The sequence below is a fragment of the Takifugu rubripes genome, chromosome 17 (assembly GCF_901000725.2).
Source record: "Takifugu rubripes chromosome 17, fTakRub1.2, whole genome shotgun sequence".
In the NCBI taxonomy this organism is placed as follows: Eukaryota; Metazoa; Chordata; class Actinopteri; order Tetraodontiformes; family Tetraodontidae; genus Takifugu; species Takifugu rubripes.
In genome coordinates, this window is record NC_042301.1 from 361,580 (window position 1) to 385,525 (window position 23,946).

General features: G+C 49.5%; 1 protein-coding gene and 1 long non-coding RNA gene across 4 annotated transcripts; one reads left to right on the plus strand and one right to left on the minus strand.

Annotated features, from left to right (window-relative positions):
* Positions 1 to 1,191: 1,191 nt before the first annotated feature.
* On the minus strand, positions 1,192 to 23,555 carry grin2bb (glutamate receptor, ionotropic, N-methyl D-aspartate 2B, genome duplicate b). 3 transcript variants are annotated; one of them, XM_029850210.1, is made up of 14 exons: positions 23,356 to 23,534; positions 22,270 to 22,540; positions 21,576 to 21,768; positions 18,324 to 18,438; positions 17,975 to 18,180; positions 17,565 to 17,736; positions 16,542 to 16,695; positions 14,622 to 14,747; positions 13,884 to 14,113; positions 12,723 to 12,883; positions 11,192 to 11,379; positions 8,584 to 8,822; positions 5,607 to 6,606; positions 1,192 to 4,640 (listed from the first exon to the last, which is right to left on the minus strand). In XM_029850210.1, the coding sequence occupies exons 1-14, from the start codon at positions 23,485 to 23,487 to the stop codon at positions 4,243 to 4,245; spliced, it is 3,585 nt and encodes a 1,194-aa protein (XP_029706070.1). In that variant the 5' UTR covers positions 23,488 to 23,534; the 3' UTR covers positions 1,192 to 4,242. The 3 variants fall into 3 exon arrangements, with proteins under 3 accessions (XP_029706070.1, XP_029706071.1, XP_029706069.1); XM_029850211.1 differs by having other exon boundaries at positions 6,198 to 6,606; positions 23,356 to 23,531; XM_029850209.1 differs by having other exon boundaries at positions 1,192 to 6,606; positions 23,356 to 23,555.
* On the plus strand, positions 11,279 to 12,527 carry LOC115253197 (uncharacterized). Its single transcript, XR_003891478.1, has 3 exons — positions 11,279 to 11,400; positions 12,210 to 12,318; positions 12,395 to 12,527. It is a non-coding gene; the product is annotated as an uncharacterized lncRNA (long non-coding RNA).
* Positions 23,556 to 23,946: the final 391 nt, after the last annotated feature.

The following is a 23,946-nucleotide window of genomic DNA, read 5'->3' on the forward strand; positions in this document are numbered from 1 at the left end:
TTGGTGTTTATGTGAATATAACCGCCGTTTTTAATACTTTTGATGCGAATTACATCTGACGTGCACCGTTTCTCCACAGATTCGGTTTCTAGGCCAGTTTCGCGAACACGACCTGTTCTGATGAAAGATTATGTCTTTATTAAATGGACCGTTATGTCTTTAATAAATGGACCATTATGTCTTTAATAAATGGACCGTTATGTCTTTAATAAATGGACCGTTATGTCTTTATTAAATGGAAAACATCGCTTTACTGGCCATATTTGATGATGGCACCTAAATACCTGTAGCATCACATGTTGTACCATCACAATGTACGAGACCAGGCATTGTCTGCCCAAACTTTGAGTTGTCATGACAACCCGGAGTTTCTCCTCCGCGGCTGCGTCTGTAGCCTCTGTAGCAGCTTTAGCTCCTGACTTAGTCTCGCTTCCTCCTTTACTTCTCGGTGACTGCGTGTTTCACCCGCCTCCATTTATCGGAGGATAATCTGAACAGCCCCCACCACCCTTCCTCCCCCATCTTGCCCCCCCCTCCTGTCTCTCCTCTCCACATTGTGTGGGTGTTGAGCTCAGGCTGTACTTTCCATTTTGGTATTTTATTGTCGGTGCATTGTTGCATCCAATCCAGTTAAGATGCTGTGGGAATACTGTATAAATCTGTTTCTATATTCCACTCCCTCACCCCACCCCCCCATCTATGGAAAAGGAGCCAGTTGCTAGGTAACAGTTAATTGTCAAGTAGTTACATGTGTATCGCTGCATCCTGAGGTTGCTGGGTCGTAAGACGTGAACAAGAGAGACAAACAATGGCTGCCAACGGAAACTGGGCGTTTCAATAAGCAGGAGATCAGTTTCAATCATGTAAACCTAAATCACACACACACACACACACCCACACGCGCACGCACGCACACACTCTTGGCATTGCTGTATTTTACAACCTGCAGGTTTCTTTAAATAACTCCTGTTGCTGGACAAAAATTTTAGAGTCAAAGACGGAGGCAGAGGTGGAAGATGTTGGGGGTGGGGGGGCGCTTTGATCTCTGTTCTTTGCTCTTGTATCTTCCTCTCAAGCTAATTTAGCTGCATCCACACATCAAAGAACAACAGACGACGGCAGTTTGGCAGCATCTTCTCGGATCAGAACAAAGTGAGGTATCGTTCCACACGGGAACATTAACCAAAGACAAAGGTTTTGAGATTTCTTTATTTTTTATCAATACGCAACACTTTTATTCCAAAGAGACAGAAGAATATTTGTCAGCACTTATTTTCACATTTACTGTGTTTAATCTCATGTTCAATATTACTAAATATTCAGTTTGATTTCATAAACTCTCAGCACAAGTAGTTTCCCTCCATACAAAAATGCAAGGGGAGCCTTTTCTCAAACTTTTCTCCTATATACAACTTTTCACAATCTGTACAGCTCAGAGATCCAGAGTCATTTGATCATTAAACACGATAACACAAGTTCAGTCAAAGAGGAAAATAGACTTTGTAAAAATAAGACGGATAAACTTGTGCTTTTGTATATCGGTGGGTGACGCTGCTTCACAAGATTTCCCTTTGTAAAAAGAAAAAGATCATCAGGAAAATGAAAGCACGCCGACAAGCTTTGACTTGAGAACTTGTCCTCAAATGTGCACATTATCTGTGCATTAAGAAACGATTGCACGTATCCAAGCCTGAAGTTTTACAAAAGCAATTTCGCAAGGGGATCTACGAATCAAAGATTTATCCCAAATAGATTTTTTTCACTCTTTTGTACAGTTATTTTCCATTTTGTTATCAAAATCCCGTGAGTGAAAGGCGTTTCCAAACGCCTCCTATTAAACTGTACAAGCATCTGGTCTCACACACTCTTCCACAGGAGCACACACGGAGGTAATCAAGCTTCTGTTCTCAGGCACATACACAAACCAAACAGTGAAACGTACCGAGATATCGAAAAAAGAAAGGAATAGAAATGACGAAGGCTTCTTTGGAGACAATGTCTGAATTTACCGAGACCTCAAGCTTGTTTAAATTTACACAAAACTATCAAGAGAACCATTTTCAGGACAGCGGTTATAATGAAAAAAGGTTTATGTCCTTTTACATGATTATTAAAGGAAAAAAATAAATCAACGCAAGTGCACGCACACACGCACACTCTTCTAAGGATCTCCAGTATTGATGAAATTGATAATAAAAAAAACATTAAAATTGGCTCAAAGGTTAAAAGTAGTGCATACATGCAAATCTGAAGGAGCCATACCCTACAGCATCCATACTGACTTGCTCTGGAGAGTTTGGACTGGGATGTTCACGGACCACGAGTAATGCCTTTAAATGTAAAAGCTGCGTTCTTTTAAGAGCAGAGGTGGCCTGTTTGTGCGTCAATGTGGATTCAAGCTGGATTAAAAGAGCACGGACACAGATTGTGTTCCAGATTAGGGAGATAAGGAAGCAGGAAGCAGCTTCCAAGCCTCGTTACAAAGGTGAGTTTGAGCAGCTGGGACGGAGAGAAAATGGCTAAATCATTTAAAACGTCCATGAACTTGTAAGGCAGAGTGCTGAAGGGCGCACGTGTAACCATCTTTAACTCTACTGTTGGGTTGATTAAAAGCTCTTTTGTCTAAACCAACGAGCCACGGGTGGCTTTGATGTGCTGCTCTTTATTCCCCCACATTTATTAGCTGTGGCGTTTCATCGCTACTCTCAGCTCAACACAGGAAATATGAATTTTCCACAATATGGCATAAAGCAAATGCCTCATTTTCATTAAATGTGAAGATTCCTACAAGATTATTCCTCACAGTTCCTTACAGAGCTGGAGGGTCCGCCCCCCCATCTTTCTTTGTACGGGATGTTTGTAGACATCAGTCAGAGGATTAAAAGGCGATAAAAGCGTCAGGAAGAGGAGCCGTGAGAAATGAAAGCAGCAAATACTGGAAAAGCCCCACATGGTAATGGGACCTCTGACGGGGAGGAGGGGGAGATGAACTGGTCTGTTTGCTGGTACAGGTGGTTTGTCTGCTCATCCCAATCACCTGCGTCTGCCTCTTTCAATCGAATGGAAACGCTCTAGATTCATCAAATCCAGAGTTGCCGACACAACAGGCGGGGACACGATTGACCTTTAGCGTAGCAGGAGATTGTGTGACGTCTGCGCCCAGTCGAGCACGCTGTGGTCGTTACACCAGCAGGGGTCAGAAGGTCGCCGGAGGCAGGACAGCAATGCTCCTCCCGGCCTGGGAGGCATCTCCCTGAGATTCCATTGAGGTTCCACTCTGACGGAGTCAACACGCAGGGATCACGTTTGATTCACCTGTACCTCAAATGTGTCGAGCCGAGTAGGACGTTCGCTGTCGTCCAAATGACAGGTAGGTTAATCTCAGAGTTAATGTATATATCTAAGAGAAGCTTCTCGGGTAAATGAAAACCAGCGATGCTCCGTCATGTCACACAGGTGTAACTGCCTAATCGTACGCAGGTGAGCCCATAGAAGATCCATTAAGGCACATCCAGTTCAACAGACCCAGTTAGGTGAAGGGAGAAGATGTGGCAAATCAGTATGATGTTGCCGCGTATGCAGCTGGAAAAGGACCTTCGTTTAAAGTACACACAATGTACCCAGCATATCATGCCTTTCACGTACAGTTCACAGCACTTCAAAGTAAGAAATTAAAAAAGGATGAAGAATTCATAGCAAAAGAGTCCAAATTACAGAAACGTGTAACAGATCCAGAGTGAAAACTGGCGTCCTGTAATATCGGAAAGCTAAGAAATAATCACACAACATACCAAATATGTAACATGAACTATTTAAATCAATAAAAACTAAAAAACCATCCAAACTGATCATCATCAAACACTAAGAATATCTAATTTTATCAACATTATCAATACAGTTATTGGTATTTTACCCTGTTAGCTCAACACCGGCTGATTTCTCATTCATGATTGTGTTTCTGTGGCTAAATGACATGTTTTGGTGTTCAGGACGTCCGAAGGGAGAGAACGAGCACGTGAGGAGAGCAGGAGTCTGGTTGCCCTCTCCATCCCAGCCCTCCTCTGAACATGGGAGCACCACCATCAGAAACCTGCCTCCTGTTGAGCGTTGCCACAGCTTAGCCTGCTATGGCCTCGGTGCATCATTCACCTTGTGCTGCTTATCACTTTGTCTGTTGGTTGTTCTGCCCCCCCCCCTCCGACTTCATCTCCTCTCTCCCTTTTTCTGCCTCCATCTTCACCCTCAGACATCTGACTCAATACTGGAAAGCTTTTCATATACGTGTCCGTTGCTGGCACCATTGAAGGGTCTCTGTCCCTGCCCCAGACCTAGCGTGTCCCTGCCCCCAGGTGCTAGCTTGTTGGACCCATGGTGGTTGCTCATGGGCCCTCCCACACCACCCAAGCAAAGCTCTTTAGGGAACCTGGGGGCAACATTAGACATCACCCCCGCGGTGGCCGATGCGGGCAAGTAGGAAGCTGCTCCCATGGAGGTTCGGAAATCCCCTCCTCCGCGGCTGTTGTTGAGAAGTTGCTGTGGCTGCTGCGTCTGTGGCTTTTTGACGTAGTACGGTTTGGCACCGTGTAATAGACACTGGTCGTCACCGAAGGTCGGGATGAAAGGGTTCTGGTTCACCTTATCTGGGTAGAGAGATTTAGACAAGGAATAAGTCCCGGCCCCTCTGCTACCACCACCACCACCTCCTATTAGAGCCCTATCTCTGTCCCTCAGGTCTCTCTCCCCCACCGACCGCTGATGCAACCCCCCCTCTCCTCCACGGAACAAACTAAACGAGGATCCCCCTTTCACCCTGTCCCCACCTATTCCTCCAAACAACGAAGACTCCCTTTCAGCTGCGTACCTCTCAAACATGTGGGCATAAGGACTCGACCCCTCCACGAATCTGTCTTTTTCTTTCAAGCTCACACTTCGGGGAGGAAACTGCCCGCCGATGCCACCGCCGACCCCTCCCATACGACTTGCCCCCTCTCTCTGCAGGTCAACAAAGGTGTCGTACGAGTGTTGCCTCCGTAACACCCTCCCGCCCGGCCCTAGTTTCCTACGCTGCACCTGAGTTTGTGTTTGGCCGGGTCCGGCGCCGCCCTTCCCTCCGGTGAACATGGTGTTATTATCCTCGCTGATGTTGTAAAGGCTCGGCTGCATCTTACACGAGTCACAACGTTTGCAGCTGGCGGAGCTGGGGCGGCTGCTCGTACCCGCGGCTCCGACCGCCGAGCAGGGGTTTCCTCCAGCTAACCCTCCGCTGTGATGACACACGCCGTGGCAGTTACGGCACTCCCAGTCCCCCCCTGCTATGCCCCCTCCTCCTAACCCAGAGCCACCTTTGTCCCAGCACGTGTGAGCCTGCTGCCCTGCCGACCCGAGCCCACTTTTGCCTTCTGGCTTCATGGCTATACCTTTGAGGAAGTCCTCTACAGGCACCAAGCTTTTACAAATACCACCACTGCTCCCACCGCCCACACCACCTCCTCCACTTCCACCCTCTTGCTCCCACTTGGCCTTGCCCTCCTTGGAGCGAAACTGGTCCGCATAGAAATCCCTTAGGTTCTCTTTGTCTTTGCGGAATGAAAAAGGTGAAGCATTACCCCCTCCTCCCCTCTTCCGCTCCAGGGGAGGTGAGACTTTGCGGTGTGCCTGGGGCCCATGTGGGAAGTGGTGGTGAACGGTGTGGTGGTGGGCTCTCCTCCTCAAGCCACTCAGCTCTATCTCGTCCTGCTCCCGTCTGCACTTTGCCGAGGCTGGCCTCTTTTTCAGGCTATCCCTGTACTGCTTACGTCGCTTGTTGTTGCCCTCCAGGTTGCCATAGGTTACGGTGTGCGTGGATATATCAGAAACATCGGAGCGAATGTTCCCATCGTCACCTCCTGAGCCTCCCCCACCCCCTACACAGTACCTGTCCTGACCCCCGATGAGTCCTGTACTGGATGCGCCTCCTTTGAAAGAAAACCTCCCATAAACATTGGCTCCTTTGAACCCAACCTGGCTGGAGTCTGCGGGGGCGTGGCCAGCAATCAGGTCAAATTTACTGGTATTCCTGTGAGTCATGGAAGGGCGTGGCTGGGTGGTGAAGATGGGTGCTACCCCTCCCCCTAAACTGTCACAATCAAACATGCCCCCATCCAATGAGCTAGTGCTGCCTAAACTGCGTGGCCTATTAGGTGGGGGGCCGGACATACCCAGAGCAGAGGCCGGGTGGTGGTGCAGGTAATGGTCCTGGTACAGGTTGCTGTCCTTCAGAGGCAAGTTGCCAAAAGTCCTCTCTACATCACTGATGTAATCGCTGAACATGTTGTCCTCCGGTTGGTAGGGTGGTGCTGACTTGCAGTCTATGGGATGGCCCACCAAACTGCGCCGGTGCTCCTGTATATCATAAATGGCCGAGTCTCGACCACTATGGCTGTACTCCAGAGCAGCGTGTGGAGAGCCATTAATGCCTGGAACAGCAGTCATATCCTTGGCTGTACGGAGTAACCGCAGGATGTTGGAGTGGGTGTTGTTCATGTTTTTCTTCATGGTGGATGAGGGTGAATCTATGGTTGACTTGTTTTCCTCAATTTGTACCCCATGGATGCAGCTGTAGATTCCCTGGGGTGTGAAAATTAGAAGAAAGGGAGGTGGAGAGAGATAAAGAGACGGTGAGGCGGGCAATGGGACAAAGAGAGAAAGAGAGAGAGAATGAAAGAGAAAAGATGCAAAGAACTAGAGTTGAAGGAAAACAGCAGAAATGTGTGGCAGTAGTCAGGAATCAACGAGCCAAGCAGCTTTCATGCTAGCCACCGGGACTCCAGACACATAAACACCAGGTAGACAGAGGTTAATGCGTGGCTCCGCAGTTAGGGTTGGTTAGGGTTGGTTAGGGTTAGTTGGGGTTAGGGTTGGTTGAGTTCTCACGTGGTCTCTGTGACACTTACACCAGCAGAGGGACCCACCCTGACCAGAGCCATGGCCGAAGACACAAGCACTCTCAACTCCAAACCCCTCTCTTTTTGAGATGATGGCTAATTCTCTTTTGGTCGTTAGCCACCACTCAGCTTTTCACGAGTGAGTTCAGAACTGAGGAGTGAGGGAGTTGGTGGCTGTGGCCCCAGACGCATCCAAAAGGTCAAGGACATGTTACCCATCAGTCGGCCGCCCAGGCAAACGTTCCTCAAAGGCGACAACTTGTCAGAAGCGGTTTTTGTCTGTCTTGGTCCCTTTCACTGAGCTACATTCATCACTCTGAAGCTCCTTTCATGCCTCCGTTCTCTCTCATCCAGTCTGTTTTATCTCTGGTTCGGGGCGCTCAGGTGAGCAGCGGCTCCTTTGGGACTGTCAGTCTTTATCTGTCTGCATCTCTACGTAGAACAGCTGCTCTGAACGGCAACAGGACAGAGGTTACTGTGTCTGTTCCTTTGGATTCTGCTTTCTCCACCTGCCACTTTTCTTTATCGCCTTTACTCCCTTTATCCCATTGTCGCCTCTCATCCATCCCTTCAACACAAGCTGAGCTTTCCTGGAACTATTGGAGTCACTCTCCGTTGAAACAAATGTCCTTCATTTCCCACCACATTTCACATTTCACGCTTGCTAATTTATTCAGGAAACTAGAGAATTGCTTTAATCTTGTAAGACAATTCTTCTAATTAATAAAAGGGCGTACACCTCCAGGAACACGTGCATTACCTTCAACCTGTCACCATGATGTCCGTCTCAGTCTCAAGACAAGTGAACATTTGCACATTTCTACCTCTAATCATTACTGGGGTGCATCTAAACCATGGTGACGGGCGTGTCGACACCCACAAACACTCCTTCAGGTCTATGACTGAAAATACGCTGCACCAAATGTTGCCGTGGTTCCAGGAACTTTCCAAAGTTCTCTTTATCAGGAGGCTCCGCTGCAGCCATCTCACTCAGGGATGATCCAAGCTAATGTTGGCAGATCTTTGCCTCTACAGGATTCACAAGTTTTGGTTTGATCCGCGATATTTGGCTGGTTAATAATCTGAGTGGGATTAACCTGGTGAAATAACAGATCAAACTCTTCATGTTTTCCAGTTCACATTAGCTGGTGGAGACATTTTCAAGGGGTCTTCAATGGTACAATAGAGTATTCTTGGGGTCTCCTCTTTGGAGTTTGTTCAGTTTAATAAAGATCGGTGACAGTTTAACTGTTTACCAGATGATTGTTGCATTGGAAACAACAGAAAGCCCCACTGGAATCTAACTTATGATAAAAAAAACTGACAACAGTGATGGATGGAAGTGAGACAGTTCTGGATGGAGGCTCCTCTCACACGTGCACGTGTGTGTGCAGCGATGCCTCAGAGGCAAATATCCCATCTCCATGGTGACAGTGTGCTCACCTTCAGGAGCAGCTATGCCTTGTAGCTACCAACAGCGCGTATTTCAAATACGGTTGTTCTGACCATTTATGTCATTTGGGGCTTAATTTCCCAGCAGCCACCTGAGCTGAAGGACTGGGACTGAGGGTGACTTCACACCCTCAACCACAGCCAGCGGCTCTAAAGCATCACCGGGGTCAGGAGGACCCAATCCAGAGCGTAATTAAAACACACTTACTCTGCTAATGGAGAAGGTGAACCCAGGCTTCCCAGAGCACACGCCCATGAAGCAGAAACGCAGCTGCCAGTAGAACAAATGTTCACTAATGAAGGTGATTAATGACAGGACCATGGAGGCTCCCAGCATGTAGAACACCCCCGCCATGTTGTCCACGTCCAGCTGACTGCTCATCACCTCATTCTTCTCGTTGTGGCAGATGCCGGTCAGCCACAGGGCCTCCAGCTCCTCCATCTCACCTGAGGGAGAGATTCATGCACTAAGGTTATCAACTGCGCATGTGAGCTGCACGCTTGGCGAGCTCAGCCACAGGTGTCTGATCACGTAGCTGCCAACAGGTCCACACAGCCTGTTTAACCGCACCCCCCAGGACCCTCCTCCTTAGGGAGTGGAGTGTGCACGTGAGGCGATCCCTTCTGCTGGGATTTCACAGTGCACAGATAGGGGGCGTTTGTGAGCATGTGATGAGCATTTCTATGCTAAAACGTGTCCCCCCCAGTTTAACACGGGTGGGAGGGCTGCTGGGGGGGGGGGCTGTTTCATCTGCTCGAGGGTGCGTATTTTCCCAGGGATTGCGTAACCCCAGGCAGTGGTTCTGCTGGGCTGGTCTTCAGCTAATCTGTTAACCTCAGGAAGGAAAGAAGACGTTTAGCCGTCCCAGAACAATCATTCATGGAATCACTGGAGCACTTTCTTCACGCTCTTCGCTCTAAATGAGGTCACATGACTAATCTCAGTATTATTTCTCAAACAATTTGCCATCAAAATGAGGCTGCACGAGAGGAAACTAAACTGGCCAGTTAATCTGATTGATTTAGTTTGGCAGGATGGACTCAGTCCTGAGCCTCCTTCCAACCATTCCCACATTCTTTTCACCCTGTTCCTGCTTTGAGCCCGTGCTCCATCCTCCTCTGTGGACCTGGACCATGTTCACGTCTTCATTTTAACGTGTCACAAGCGTGCTGACAGACAGGAAACAATAAGAGCAAGTCCTGGATGCGTTGTCCTGGCGACAGAACGAGAGCTTGTCTCCAGTCAGTAGATGTGTCGTCTGACCTTTAGGGAACATAATCAAGCACGCACGTGGTCAGACACACCTTCTACACACATGCAGGTGCACACTGGCACGTCAGTGATCGTGATTCGCCTTGAGCTCTGAATCGATGTGGCCTCCAACGACGTGATCCAAGGTGAAGGTTCTGTCTGTGCTGACCTCTTTCACCGTCACACACGGTAATAAAAAGTGATCGCACATCAAAGGCAACATGTGTGTGTCAGGGGTGTGTGTCAATGCGCACGACAGCTGAGCGGTGTGGACGCATCCCTGGAAGTGTAACGCTAACCGAGGTACCTTCTGAAGGCATCTCAGCAAGTGTCAACATGCTGCTGGGACACATTTGATCATAGCATTCCCAATTTTCCTTTGATCATTTAGTATAAAGATCAAAGGAATAACTAACAAGACTGATGGTTTAGCTTTAATCTCAAGTCAGAGATTCAGAATTGTTCTATGAGAATCAGAAAAACGTCCTCTGGAGCTTTCCAACACGGCCAGGGATGTTTTATACTGGTGCTGGACTGGATCCCAGCATCCACCCCTGACACACACACGTGCACACGCGTGAACACACACACACACACGTCCAGTGCCTCGTGCCCGATTTTTTCCTGATCATTCCGGGCCTGATCTTCTGCTTGCCGACAAGCCTGCTCCACCCCAGCCCAAAACACTCTCTCACACACACACACACACACACACACATCCACACACACACACACACACACACACACACACACACACACACACACACACACACAAAGCCAATTAGATATAGATATAGTCCGAGCAGACTCACCAACGTTTTGTTAGGATTTTACCTTTGTAAGATAAAGAGCATCTCGGGCCTTCAGAGAGCAGCTAAGGGGGCGCGTGAGGAGCGAGGGCGAGCCGAGGGGGCGTCCGCCGTGTCCCCGCTGTGATCCTCGAGCGTTGCCGCATGTGACTCCTATGATCTCTTTGATTTACTGTCCATTCATAAGCTAATCGATGTTATTGATAGGGGGCAGCTTTGAAGACACCTTCTGGCTCTGAGTTGTTTCCTCGATCACTCTTAAGTTCAAAGACTCCTCGTTGGGAAGTTCAGAGCTCTGTGAGGACTCTTTCCTCTTTCCGTGTTCATGCAGTCACTCTTAGAGAACACATGATGTCCTCTGTTCCACAACATGTTGAAGGGCCAGAGCGACTTTGGTGTTTCCTGGTATGAAGAACCGCCATCACAATCACAGCCCTGATACCAGCAGCACTCCCAAACTGATGCCTCTTTCATAATCTGGGTTTCTTCTGGTTTACAAGAATTTCTGAAAAGAATTCTGGTGATAATAGTGATAATAGCGCTGCTACTACTGATAGACTGAATATCTGCCTTGACCTCGTGTAGCCGGAATAAACCTGAACTGTCTGATGCTTTGGGCTCTCCTCAGGATTAGTTAGAGAGACACCAAACATCTAATGGGAGATGATTTCCTCTTCAGTCGGCACTGACCAATATCAGACAGATGTTCGTTTCATCAGCCCAAACATCGTTTGAATGGTTCTGCACGTGCTCACCGTCTCCAAACAGCATGAGGATAGCCAGATCCACGGCTCTCTTCCAGCCAGAGTCTTTCTGGATCGCGATGCCGTAGCCGGTGGAGGCGAACACCTTGCCGCTCCCGATGGTGACCAGCTTGCAGCCCTCGTCTCTGCCCGCCATGTAATTCAGCACTGCAGCATCGTAGATGAAGGCGTCCAGTTTGCTGCAGGGTGACAGAAGCCAGGTATCGTCAATCAAGCCCACTTCTGCTGGTTCTGAACCATAAAAAGCCTTGTTAGTAATAGTTGTGATTCATTCTACTCTTCTATTGACCTTAAATGACCTTGAATGTCAGAAGATCATACAAAAGGTCCTGTGTCATCAACTCTTCCTGCCTCTACCAGCAACCATCAACATGTTCTACTTAAGAACTTCATCCAGAAGTTCATCAAACATGAAATCCAGGAGTAAATGAAACAAAGACACCAAATATATACGACCATCTGACAGCATATGGCAAATTAAGGAACTCTTCTATTATCGAAAGAAGATTGATTCTATTGAAAAGGAGAATAAAATCGTGGAATACTGTAAAAAAAAAAAAAAACATGATCAGGACTTAATAGTAAAAATAACAATTACTAAAAAGAAACCAGCAAGTGTCGACGGCCTTGGATAAAGGACTAATCCTGTCATCAATACACACATTATTAATGCTAAAAACGTGTGTATTGACCAGGTATCGGAGACCAGACGTCTGGTACCATCATATAGAAAAAAACGTCCTTAGCAAAACATGAATAAGGCTGCACCCAAACCTTTGAGAAGGAAGGTTTAACAGGAAGCAATTGATCAGGTGACTTAATCACGTCAGCGCTGGATTGTTGCCCCCAGGGCTGCAGGTAAAAAGATGAAGAGGCTGCAGATGGCTCAGACCAGAGCGGCGCACGCAGGGATAATTACACAACTAATGCCTTAACGACGCACCAGGGTCTGAAAGAGGCAGATTGCTCTATTCATCACTTGTATTCATTAGAAATGTCTCTGTTACAGAGAATCCACCGATTTAGCATCAGAAGCTCGACTCCTCATAACAGCGCCGGGCAAGTCGCTCCAGGTCATCTCACGCTACGCACGACCTCAACACATCAAAAAGGAAAAGGTCACTTTGGAGGATTAGTTGAGATAGGTAAAAGTCGTCATCTTTAACAAACTACCAACTCCTGCTCCCTCTTCAGCGTGCGATGGGCTCGAACCCGGCCAGCAGAGGTGTGGCGCCGCTCTGCGCTGGCAGTTATTGAGATGATTGATGGGAATGTTTAGGAGAGGAGCTGAGACAGTGAAGATTAGAATGTGTCAGCAAGAAGATGCTGCGCTGCTATTGTGGGCTCCAGCAGCAGCAGGCAGCTGCCCACCCACATCCCCCCAACGCTCCTTCCTCTGTGGAGTCCTTTAGCAGCTTTTAGCCCTCTTGCATCATCGCAGGACCTCACAGCTGCACGACTCCTCCTTTTTCCTCCCTGCGGTGGCACTTTTCAACCCCCCCACTGTCGGCTTCCTCCTCACCCGCTCTTCAGACTGTAGAGCGCTTCTTCGACATTCTTCTGGTGGAAGCTGGTCATGTAAGTGTGCATGTCCCGGTAGTTGTTGCGGATGTTGCGCTCTGTGCTCCCATTGGGCACCGTGCCGAACCGGAACGGTGGCGAGAATTCATTCGGCTTCTGGAACTGTGGGGAGAGAAGGACAGAAGATGATGGAGAGATCGGAGAGAGGGAGGGAGGGAGGGAGCTGGGCAGAGGAACGGACCATAGGGTCAGTTGGGTTAGGGTCAGGGTTAGGGTTAGTTGGGTCAGGGTTAGTTGGGTTAGGGTTAGTTGGGTTAGGGTCAGGGTTAGGGTTAGTTGGGTTAGGGTTAGTTGGGTTAGGGTCAGGGTTAGGGTTAGTTGGGTTAGGGTCAGGGTTAGGGTCAGTTGGGTTAGGGTCAGGGTTAGGGTTAGTTGGGTCAGGGTTAGTTGGGTTAGGGTCAGGGTTAGGGTTAGTTGGGTCAGGGTTAGTTGGGTTAGGGTTAGTTGGGTTAGGGTCAGGGTTAGGGTCAGTTGGGTTAGGGTTAGTTGGGTTAGGGTTAGTTGGGTTAGGGTCAGGGTTAGGGTTAGTTGGGTCAGGGTTAGTGTTAGTTGGGTTAGGGTTAGTGTTAGTTGGGTTAGGGTCAGGGTTAGGGTTAGTTGGGTTAGGGTTAGGGTTAGTTGGGTTAGGGTCAGGGTTAGTTGGGTTAGGGTCAGGGTTAGTTGGGTCAGGGTTAGTTGGGTTAGGGTTAGTTAAGTTTTAACTAAGCATTTTAACTGAAACATTCGTATCCTCCTTTTGTGTGTGTGAGTTTTAAACTGATGTCCTCTCATGGTTTCATGCGTCTGAAATAATGAGACATGAACCAATGAGGTTTGAGCCTCAAAGTAGAAGCAAACGCCTGCTGAGCTTCATTTGAATAATCCGTCCATCAAAATTAAAGACATCTTCCAGTTGTCTTTTCTCTGACACTGATTGTTGATTTCATGATTGAACAACTTACACGAGGGTTTAATTAACACACTTTCAAACTGGGCCATTAGCCAAAAACCAGGAGATCATTTGAGCCCAGTCGAGGATCGTCGGTGGCGCCAGGCTCCTTCACGTGTTCTGCACACAGCTGCTCTGCCACCCCACAACCCCTTACCTTATCTCAATCCACACCTTTTTGTCTGACAGGCCCGACACCTGGTCCACATACTCCTCCTGGATCATGAAAGCCGCCAGATTGGCAGTGTAGGAGGCCAGGAAGATGACAGCGAAGAAGGCCCACACTGACACCATAATCTTACTGGTGGTGCCTTTGGGATTCTGAACAGGGACGGAGTTGTTGAAAACTAGACCCCAGAGCAGCCAGACGGCCTTACCGATAGTAAAGGAGGGACCGCCGGGCTCTGGAAAACAAAGGCAAGATAGAAACAAAAGAGAAATGAGAGAACAGGCGACAGGTGGGGAGATACAGGTGTGCATGTCTGCTGTTGTGAGGGACACCTGATGAATTAGACCAGAGCAGGGGAGGATTGATGGCTCAGTCATTAAAGGCCATGTTGTAATGACTTGTGCTTCCTCCCTCAAGACCAGTTATAATAACACGACAGCAGAAAAGTGTTACACATCACAACTACTCTGGCTGCCATGACAACCTGCTTTTAAAGTCTAAGATTGTTCCTCCTACTGCTTTGGCACTATGACACGTAGCGGGATGGAAACATTAGCTACTGTTGCTGTGTCAGAGACGGGAGAAAACCAGGGAGTTTGCTCCGCGATGGCAGCCTGCAATTATGCTGCAGCTGGAGCGGCAGCGTGGACGCCGGCCTGACGGAACCACCTGATTAAAGCGCACGCGCCCGCCTTCATTAGGAGAACAGAAGAAATGGGGGAAAAACCAGCGTGTTGCCTCACCTCTCCCGTCGGCCAGGCAGCGGTTGTAGCCCACCGGGCTGAAGTACTCAAAGACAAACACGGCCACGGCCGACACGATGAGCAGCATCACAAACATCATCACCCAGACATCAGCACTGAAGGGCTCTGCAGCACGGAGAGGACAGGACGGGGTGGAGCAGAGAGCACAGGAGACAAACAAGTTACACCGGCATCATTCCCGCCCCCCCCCCATCGTGTGTGCGCGGAGTCGGAGAGAAGAGGTGGGAACTGACGGGGGTGATGAAGGGTGTTGTGTCGGGGAACCTCGGATCTGATCCTAAACACGTGGGTGGATCATGAACGCCGAACCAACAGCGCGCTCGCGCTAATCAGCTGTTTGCCTATGTCTCCGCCCACGAATTGGTAATGAGCACCATAAAAGGAGGTGGGCGTCGACGCTCCGGGTTACCTGTCAGTCACAGCACAAGCTAAACCAGAGAGAGAACGAACGGAAATTGTGATTATTTAGAGGGAAGATGAGTTAATCAGCCAGAGGAGGAGGACACTGTCCACACTGTCCACACTGTCCACACTGTCCCACAGAGACGAGCCAAGCAGGAATGATTGGGGAGAGCCCCTGGTCAGGAATCCTCCCTGACGGAGAAGGAGACCCCTGATGGAGAGCTAAGAAATGTTGGACAATAGTCCACATTCTGAAGAAGCACACATACCTTAGTGGTCCATTTAGTCCAGGTCCAACAGTCCCAAACAATTTGGGCCATTTTCTCTCCAGATTATAGCAGAAATGTGGAAGCAGCCATGTTCTACTGTGTAACTGATAGAGCCTAATCTAAACCCCTGGGAGCTGTGGGAATGTAGAGCTGTCTGACATGTTTAAAAAGTGATCCCGATCACAGCCCACAGCAGGTTGGGATGCAGAATTCCCAATCATCCACCTAATCTGGATCTGGAACCGGCTGCCACTTTATTTAACTCACTAAATGTCTAAATGTCTTATATTTCTAATCTGCCTATATCACCGGATTAAAGGCATCTGCTTGTTATTTCCATAAGAGAGCGCAACATGAATTAAAACTGTAATTTACAACAGTGACAAGCGTTATTTCTATGTGTTGCTACATGTACACAGGTGCTACACACCGTGGTGACAGACCTGAGCTACTAAATGTGGATCAACGCCTGATTCAGTTTAAACACAAACTGCTCAGCTTTGATGAATGAGAACCAAATCTCTTTTTTAGGAGCCACCAGGTGAGGAGGGCAGCTCAGAACTCACAGCAGGACCCATCTGAAGGCTTCGTGAGCATCCTCTTAGGAAGGGAGCGAGGAAACAGAACGGATTTAGAGGAGACTCCTTTGCTCCTGGTTGCTTGTCCGCTCGATTCCAGCTCATCAGAGTTTTGACTTTAAAAACAAAGGACGTCTGTAAAAGCACCGTTAAGCCTTCATTTAAAACAGGTCTGGTGTTTGTAACCATGTTAATGGCAGAAGAGCCATTTCGCCTCAGACCGATCAGCGAGTCAGCAGCAACTTTTCTCCGTGTGGCTGTTTTCTCCCTTCAGAAATATGACATCAGGCCAAGTTGCTCGTGATGAGCTTCCCTTCCTTCTATCTACTCCTGTTCCTGCTCCAGGAGCTCATATTGGTGAAAAATCATTATTTCTACCATTTCATTCCTCCGTTTTTAATGTGGGGGTGTGAGTTTGACTCAGAAATGGCAGGAATTTATTGACTTTAAAGGGTGGATGTTGCTAATGCCTGATAAAGCAGTTTGGGATTTGAGAGCTTTGGATTAGAGCAGATGAGCAAAGCTAGACAAAGCCTTCTCTGACTCATGGAAGAGAACACGTGTACCAAAATAAAGCAACTTTATGGTGTGTGTGTGTGTGTGTGTGTGTGTGTGTGTGTGTGTGTGTGTGTGCGCAACGGAGCTCTTACCAAGAAAAGCAGAGGGGGACACGGTTCCGTTACTACGAGACACCATGACGCTGATCCCCGTTTCAATGAACGGCACGGAGAAGTCAATGACCTCTGACCTCTCCTCGTTAATGGTGAGCGAGCCCACCGCCATGAGGGCTTTCTTTGTGACGACCTGCAGGTCAACAGCAGACGCACAGAGGGGGGGAGTCACCGACAGCCATCGTTGATGCTGTATTATAACAGTGCTGAATATTATGATGAATGGGGAGAAAGGAAAGGATCTAAATAGAAAGACGTCGTTATCGCGTTTTCTTCTGCCAAGTGTTTAAGATTTCAGCTGAACAGTTCCAGGAGGATTCGTGCACCGAATATCTGACTTCCCACCAAACACCTTCGCTCTCAGCTTTGCTGTAATTATTTAGTCCGGCGTTTCTGGCACCTTTGGCCATGTGCATAAATAGGACCCGACAGACTGCAGTAATAAGGCAGGAAGCAAAAGAAACGTTCTCCCTTCATATTGACTCATTAGCTGCTCGCCTCAGCGCTGCAGGCCATCAGCTCGTGCATCCACGCATGAGCAGTGCAGCTCTTTCCCTTTTCTTTGACTCCTCGCGCCCTTCTGGGGTCAGAATTTAGGGTTTGGTGCCCACCCAAGCCCCCCCAGACCAGAACGAGCAGCTCCTGGCGCCGTCCTGCTGGTTTTTATTTAATAATTTTGCTCCTGTAAGTGACCTGCAGCTGTCAACTCTCCTGTTAATGTTCAGCTACTGAGCGGCGCCACTACATCACACGTTTGACACACATTTCCCTCCTTTTTGACCTGTTGTTATTATTCCTCCCCAGGTGTTGTTCAAGTCTTAAAACTGTTTAATTGTTGGACATTGTTACAGAACTGCTTGGAATTGATAGGATGAGATTAATTAGGGCTGAATTCACTGCTAAAGCAGCTCAGAAAGACGGTCAGATAGATACAGCTGTGGACATGGTGTGTGTCATGTGACAAGCAACAGACCGTCATGTGACAGTTTTAAAGGTCCTCACCTCTCCGACCATACCATTCCATGTCCCGTTAATCTTCTTGCCGTGTTTTCCATTGGTGACCAAATAGAGATCATAGGTGAATTTTACACTCTTGGCAATTTTCTTCAGGATGTCAATGCAGAAACCTTTGCAACAGCGCTTGATGTAAATCCCTGAATCCCCTGTGTGATTACTGACAGGTGGCACAAGAGTGGGAGGGGTGAAGGCATCGATTATTGAGAGCAATCCTTCCAAAGATGTGCTTCTGAGCTTCCAGAAGACTAAACAAACAGCATGTGAACTCAGCAGTGAGGCCAAAGCAGCTTGGTTATGAAAGCAGTCGTTAAATAAGCTGCAGGAGCTGCTGCTGGAAGCTCTCATTAAAACGGACCGACGGCGCTCCGTGAAGTAGGACCAGTTGGGATCCTCACCTGAGTTTAAGCTGCTTGCGGCAGGGAACCGTGTTCCGCATGCAGGTGCCGCTGAGGGGGTCCACATCCTCCACGATGACAAACGGCGCCTCCTCCAGCGTCACGATGGACAGGTGGTCGTCCCTCTCCTCCGCTCCCGAGTAGAGCTCAAATCGAGGCCACACGTGGAACCTCATCGTTAAGGAACCTCTCTCCCACTTGCCGACCTGCGTGAGAGAGTGGGAGGACAGCCGGGCGATGCGGCGCTGCAGTAATAGACACTTCAAAAGGCAGGAAAAACAATGGCAGACGGACTACAGGCGGAAAACGAGGCGCGAGGAAGGGAGGAGGCTGTGATGGAGATATTCACCCTGTCCCACTGCCTGTCCTTGTCAAGCAGAATGATGACCAGTTTGGGGAACATCTGGTGGCCTTTTTCACTGAATGAAAGATTTCTGCCTTCAAAAGTCACGTTCATAACGTACCTGAAAACAAAAACAGTCACAAGTTCAGCGCTGACGACACCCAACCACACGCCATTTGTCTTCAGTGAGCAACGGTACCGCGACCCAAACGCTGCTTCCATCTACGCTTTAACAGAGGAAATAAACCATAAAAACACAGATATGAAGAAGATTCTGTGGCGCTTCAACGTGGCGATCAGGGGACCCTTGAAACATGAAACACAAGTGCCAAAACATCCCAACTGGGATTTGAAATACTAGTGTAGAACATTACTGCACTGGAAAGAAATAATATTATTGATATTCACACTTCAGCTAAAACTACAAGCAGCAGAAGTTCTAAATGAGGTGAAATACACATTTAACCACAAACATCTCCCACAACGTGCACCCCTCTATCGTTATCGTTAGCTCGGGGTTAGCGGCACAGTTAGCTGCCCGTACAGATGCTAAAAGGCATGAAAAGACAGAGCTACTCCCTCCACAGCTGAGGGCACGTGTCCTCAACTGGGAGGGACCCTAACCTTTGACCTTTGACCCGCACCTGTTTCCGTCTGACTGAAACGAACCTTGAACCAAATTAGTTCAGCACTTATTCAGAGTGGACATTTCTGAAGCTGCAGGACCGTTGGGCCCAGATGGTGGGACGAGATCAAGGACGAGTCCAAGGACGAGACCAAGGACGAGTCCAAGGACGAGTCCAAGGACGAGACCAAGGCCGAGACCAAGGACGAGTCCAAGGACGAGTCCAAGGACGAGACCAAGGCCGAGACCAAGGACGAGTCCAAGGACGAGTCCAAGGACGAGACCAAGGACGAGTCCAAGGACGAGACCAAGGACGAGTCCAAGGACGAGACCAAGGACGAGTCCAAGGACGAGTCCAAGGACGAGACCAAGGACGAGTCCAAGGACGAGTCCAAGGACGAGACCAAGGACGAGTCCAAGGACGAGTCCAAGGACGAGACCAAGGACGAGTCCAAGGACGAGTCCAAGGACGAGACCAAGGACGAGTCCAAGGACGAGACCAAGGACGAGTCCAAGGACGAGACCAAGGACGAGACCAAGGACGAGTCCAAGGACGAGACCAAGGACGAGACCAAGGACGAGTCCAAGGACGAGTCCAAGGACGAGACCAAGGACGAGACCAAGGACGAGTCCAAGGACGAGTCCAAGGACGAGACCAAGGACAAGTCCAAGGAAAAGACCCGGCCGTCTCGGCTGACACGTGGACCCGTGAAAAGAGCCGTGCATGGGCACAACAACGCAATATCACAAGAAGGTTCTCAATATAATGTGATATATTGTGTTGCCATGGCACCCACAACCTTAGCAATTTTACAATCAGCTGTGTTGCCATGGAAACAGTCGTCTCACCCGAGACAGGTTAAGGAGAAATCCGGAGACGTGGAATATTTCATCCAGTGTTTTCCCGACTGTCCGAGCTGAGCAGAATCTCCTCATTCATCTTCTGTACATTAAGCAGGTTTTAAGAGAAGCTGTCAACACACTCGCACCATTATAATTTATAATGGTGATCATGTGATCATGTGACCATGTCTGGTCGATCACATGATCTCATGTCTAGCAGCTGCCTGGCGTTGAGAGCACGAGTGTATTTAGAATGACAAATGAAGAAGAGTGGAGGGTGAGGATGCCACAAGCTAGCTTCCTTTAACCAGGTAATAACCAGGTAAAGACATATATATGTCTATATATGCTCATATAGACGTATATATATGCTCATATAGACGTATATATATGCTCCTGCAAAACAGAGTTAAAAAGGAAGAGATCGAACCGTTGTGTACGATTGGATAAATGAACGACACAACATGCTAACAGCAGCAGTGTGGGCATTTCTAACCTATTTCTCCTAAAAATAGAGCAGTTGTCCTCTGCGCGCCCTAAAGTACAATTAAAAAAGTCTGATTAAGTTCCAATGAAGAATTCCAGGGTTCATTAGACAGTTTTATCATCTGTGATTTAATGCTGCTACAGGAGCCCTGAACACGTGTGAGTGGAGCAGCAAAGGTCAATGATCACAAGATGAAACCACTGCACCTGACCGGATCACATCAGATCACTGATATAGACCAGATCACATCAGATCACTGATATAGACCAGGTCACATCAGATCACTGACATAGACCAGGTCACATCAGATCACAGATATAGACCAGATCACATCAGATCACTGATATAGACCAGGTCACATCAGATCACTGACATAGACCAGATCACATCAGATCACTGATATAGACCAGATCACATCAGATCACTGACATAGACCAGATCACACCAGATCACTGATATAGACCAGATCACATCAGATCACTGACATAGACCAGATCACACCAGATCACTGATATAGACCAGATCACATCAGATCACTGACATAGACCAGATCACACCAGATCACTGATATAGACCAGATCACATCAGATCACTGATATAATCACAGCAGCCTAGATGAGCCACACAATCAGCCCCTGAGGCCTCAGTCACACCACCTGCTGCAGGTGATCGTGTCCACAGCACAGCCCCCTCTAGGGGAGTGTGTGTGTGTGTGTGTGTGTGTGGGTGTGTGTGTGTGTGTGTGGGTGTGTGTGTGTGTGTGTGTGTGTGTGTGTGTGTGTGTGGGTGTGTGTGTGTTCTGGTCCAAGCTTCTCTGCTCACCACCATAACACACTGATCTAAACTCTCCACCTCAGCACTGGTGTCTAAAACAGAGCTGGTAGGAAGTGAAAGGCCACTCAGGGGTGTGCATGAACACGTGCACGGCAGCACCCCAGGGGTGTGCATGAACACGTGCACGGCAGCACCCCAGGGGTGTGCATGAACACGTGCACACACCTGACACGAGTTCAAAATTTTGAAAAATCCCAAAAGTCCCAAATCTGATCTCCTCAGATCTTTGGCTGAGGAAGGGTCAGGGGTCACGGGTCACAGGTCAGGGGTCACAGGTAGCGCCATTAACGGTGGGAGGCCCGGTTCTGCCCACCACCTGGCTGGAACACCTTGTGGGGATTTGGACAGTTTGGCTCCAGTTTCTGGGAGCTTTGATGTACAGAGACCAAAGAGCCGCCACTGTACAGGTGAGTACAGGTGAGTAAGATCTGTCCCATCCCCCGACCCTGCACCCCCCCCCCCCACTCACTTCAGAATCTCCTTGGAGTGTCCGCTGGTGGTGCTCTTTTTGTCCGGGGTCCCCAGGCAGCTGGACTTCAGCAGGGTGTGCGGTCCTCGGTCCAGGATCATGGTGGACGTCGCCGTGGCGATGACCGCCACAGCGTCACGCACCCTGGCCTCGATGTTGTAGTCCCACTCGTCATACGACACCGAGATCAGCCCTGAGAGAAGAGGGAGGGATGAAGGGAGGACGGAGGGGTGGAAGGAGGACAAGAGACGGACGTCTGTGAGCAATGAAGAGTCAGAACCAAGAGCTTCATGGGTTCTGATGCACAGTCGGTGCCGTGGAACAGTCACGGAACAACGTGTCTCAATGAAATCCTATATAATAAATAAGGGTTCAAGCCCCACGTGGACCCTGTTGTGGACCCAACCACGGTGCTGAGCCATTTAGATCTCCACAAAATAACACAATAAGTATTTTTATTGCAACAGCGACGACAAACTGGCTGATCAAAGTGCTCCAAAACAATAAATGATAAATAAGCAGGTATATAGTACAAAACTAGACAACAGTAGAAAAGAGGAGGAAAGTGAAGATGTGACCAAGAGTGTCAGAGCAACAGCAGGAAGTCCAGCTGAAGCTCAGGAACTCCAAACTACCCAATTCCTTGGGTTCAAAACCTCCTTCAGGGAGGGATTGGAGCAGCCTCTGGTGCTACCTGTGGGGAAGACAGCTGGCACGTGGTCGGCATCTCCTGCCACCAGTGAGGGCACGATCCAGGTGAAGCCATAGCCGGTGAGGCCGACTGAATGAGCCACTTCAAAGATGGTGCTGGCCTCCTCCTTCGTGCTGTACAGCAGGATCACCGGACTCTGCAGTTTCTTCAGCTGGTTCTGGATCTTGGAGTCTCCATCATCCACCGACATATCGAGTAGGAGGACTTCTTCTAACTCCCAGCCTACAAAGCTGTTGTCAATGGTGCTGCGGACCTGAACAAGAGAAGAAGACGTGACCTCCTACAGAAATATATAACACACACGTGCAGTGCAAAGGTGAGCCACCGGGGGCGCCAGAGATACAGGCAGGAGGGAGGAAGGGAGGGAAGGAGGAAGGAAGGAAGGAAGGGAGGGAGGGAGGGAAGGAGGGAGGGAGGGAGGGAGGAAGGGAGGGAGGGAGGGAGGGAGGGAGGGAGAAGGGAGGGAGGAGGGAGGGAGGGAAGGAAGAAGGGAGGAAGGGAGGAAGGAAGGAAGGAGGGAGGGAAGGAAGCGAGGAAGGAAGGAGGGAGGGAGGGAGGGAAGGAAGGAGGGAGGAAGGGAGGGAGAAAGGGAGGGAGGGAAGGAGGGAGGGAGGGAGAGAGGGAGGGAGGGAGAAGGGAGGGAGGAGGGAGGGAAGGAGGGAGGGAGGAAGGAAGAAGGCAGGAAGGGAGGAAGGAAGGAAGGAGGGAGGGAAGGAAGCGAGGAAGGAGGGAGGAGGGAGGGAGGGAAGGAGGGAGGAAGGAAGGAGGGGGGAGGGAGGGAGGAAGGGAGGGAGGAGGGAGGGAGGGAGAAAGGGAGGGAGGGAGGGAGAGAGGGAGGGAGGGACGGAGGGAGGGAAAGAGGGAGGAAGGGAGGGAGGGAGAAGGGAGGGAAGGAGGGAAGGAAAGAGGGAGGAAGGGAGGGAGGGAGAAAGGGAGGGAGGGAAGGAAGGAGGGAGGAAGGGAGGGAGGGAGGGAGGAAGGGAGGGAGGAAGGTAGGGAGAGAGCACCATACTGACAGACAGGCAGACAGACAGACAGACAGACAGACAGGTTAGCCTGCTTCTTTACCTTGTTGACGAAGTCCTGGTATCCGGGGTAATAGGTGGTGACGATGGAAAAGATGTACCAGTCGTACTCCTCCATGATGTTGAGCATGACGGACGCCTGCTGCTCGATGGACGGCCCGAACTGGAAAAACATGGAGTGATCATCCTGGGAAGCACAGAGCAAAGGGAGTCAGGCCCTCAGGTCCAGGCCTGAACGGTCACGCTCAGGAGCACCGGGCCAGGCCGGACCCTTCCTGTCCTCCAGGAGCACCGGGCCAGGCCGGACCCTTCCTGTCCTCCAGGAGCACCGGGCCAGGCCGGACCCTTCCTGTCCTCCAGGAGCACCGGGCCAGGCCGGACCCTTCCTGTCCTCCAGGAGCACCGGGCCAGGCTGGACCCTTCCTGTCACAGCGGATCCTAGAGCTACTCAGTGTTAGCCGCGTGTTAGCGCCATATAGGAATAATAGCTCTCGTCTGGTCTTCTCGAACACTTTATCCCGGACACGGAGGACAGGCATGGATAACGTGTCTGTATATAAAGCAGAGACGCGTAGCGGAACACACATAGTTCTGGATCGTCCCCCCCCCGTGGCTGCCAGAAGGTGGACGCACC

Bases quoted from the DNA above. Each gene is read 5' to 3' on its own strand.
- grin2bb (XM_029850209.1), bottom strand. From the start codon at position 23,487: ATGTTTTTCCAGTTCGGGCCGTCCATCGAGCAGCAGGCGTCCGTCATG. The intron at 16,696-17,564 runs GTGAGGACCTTT...GTTGACCTGCAG, and splicing joins GGAATGGTATGGTCGGAGAG to GTCGTCACAAAGAAAGCCCT. The intron at 8,823-11,191 runs GTGAGCACGTGC...TCTCTCCCTCAG, and splicing joins CCTCATGCTGTTTGGAGACG to GTGAGATGGAGGAGCTGGAG.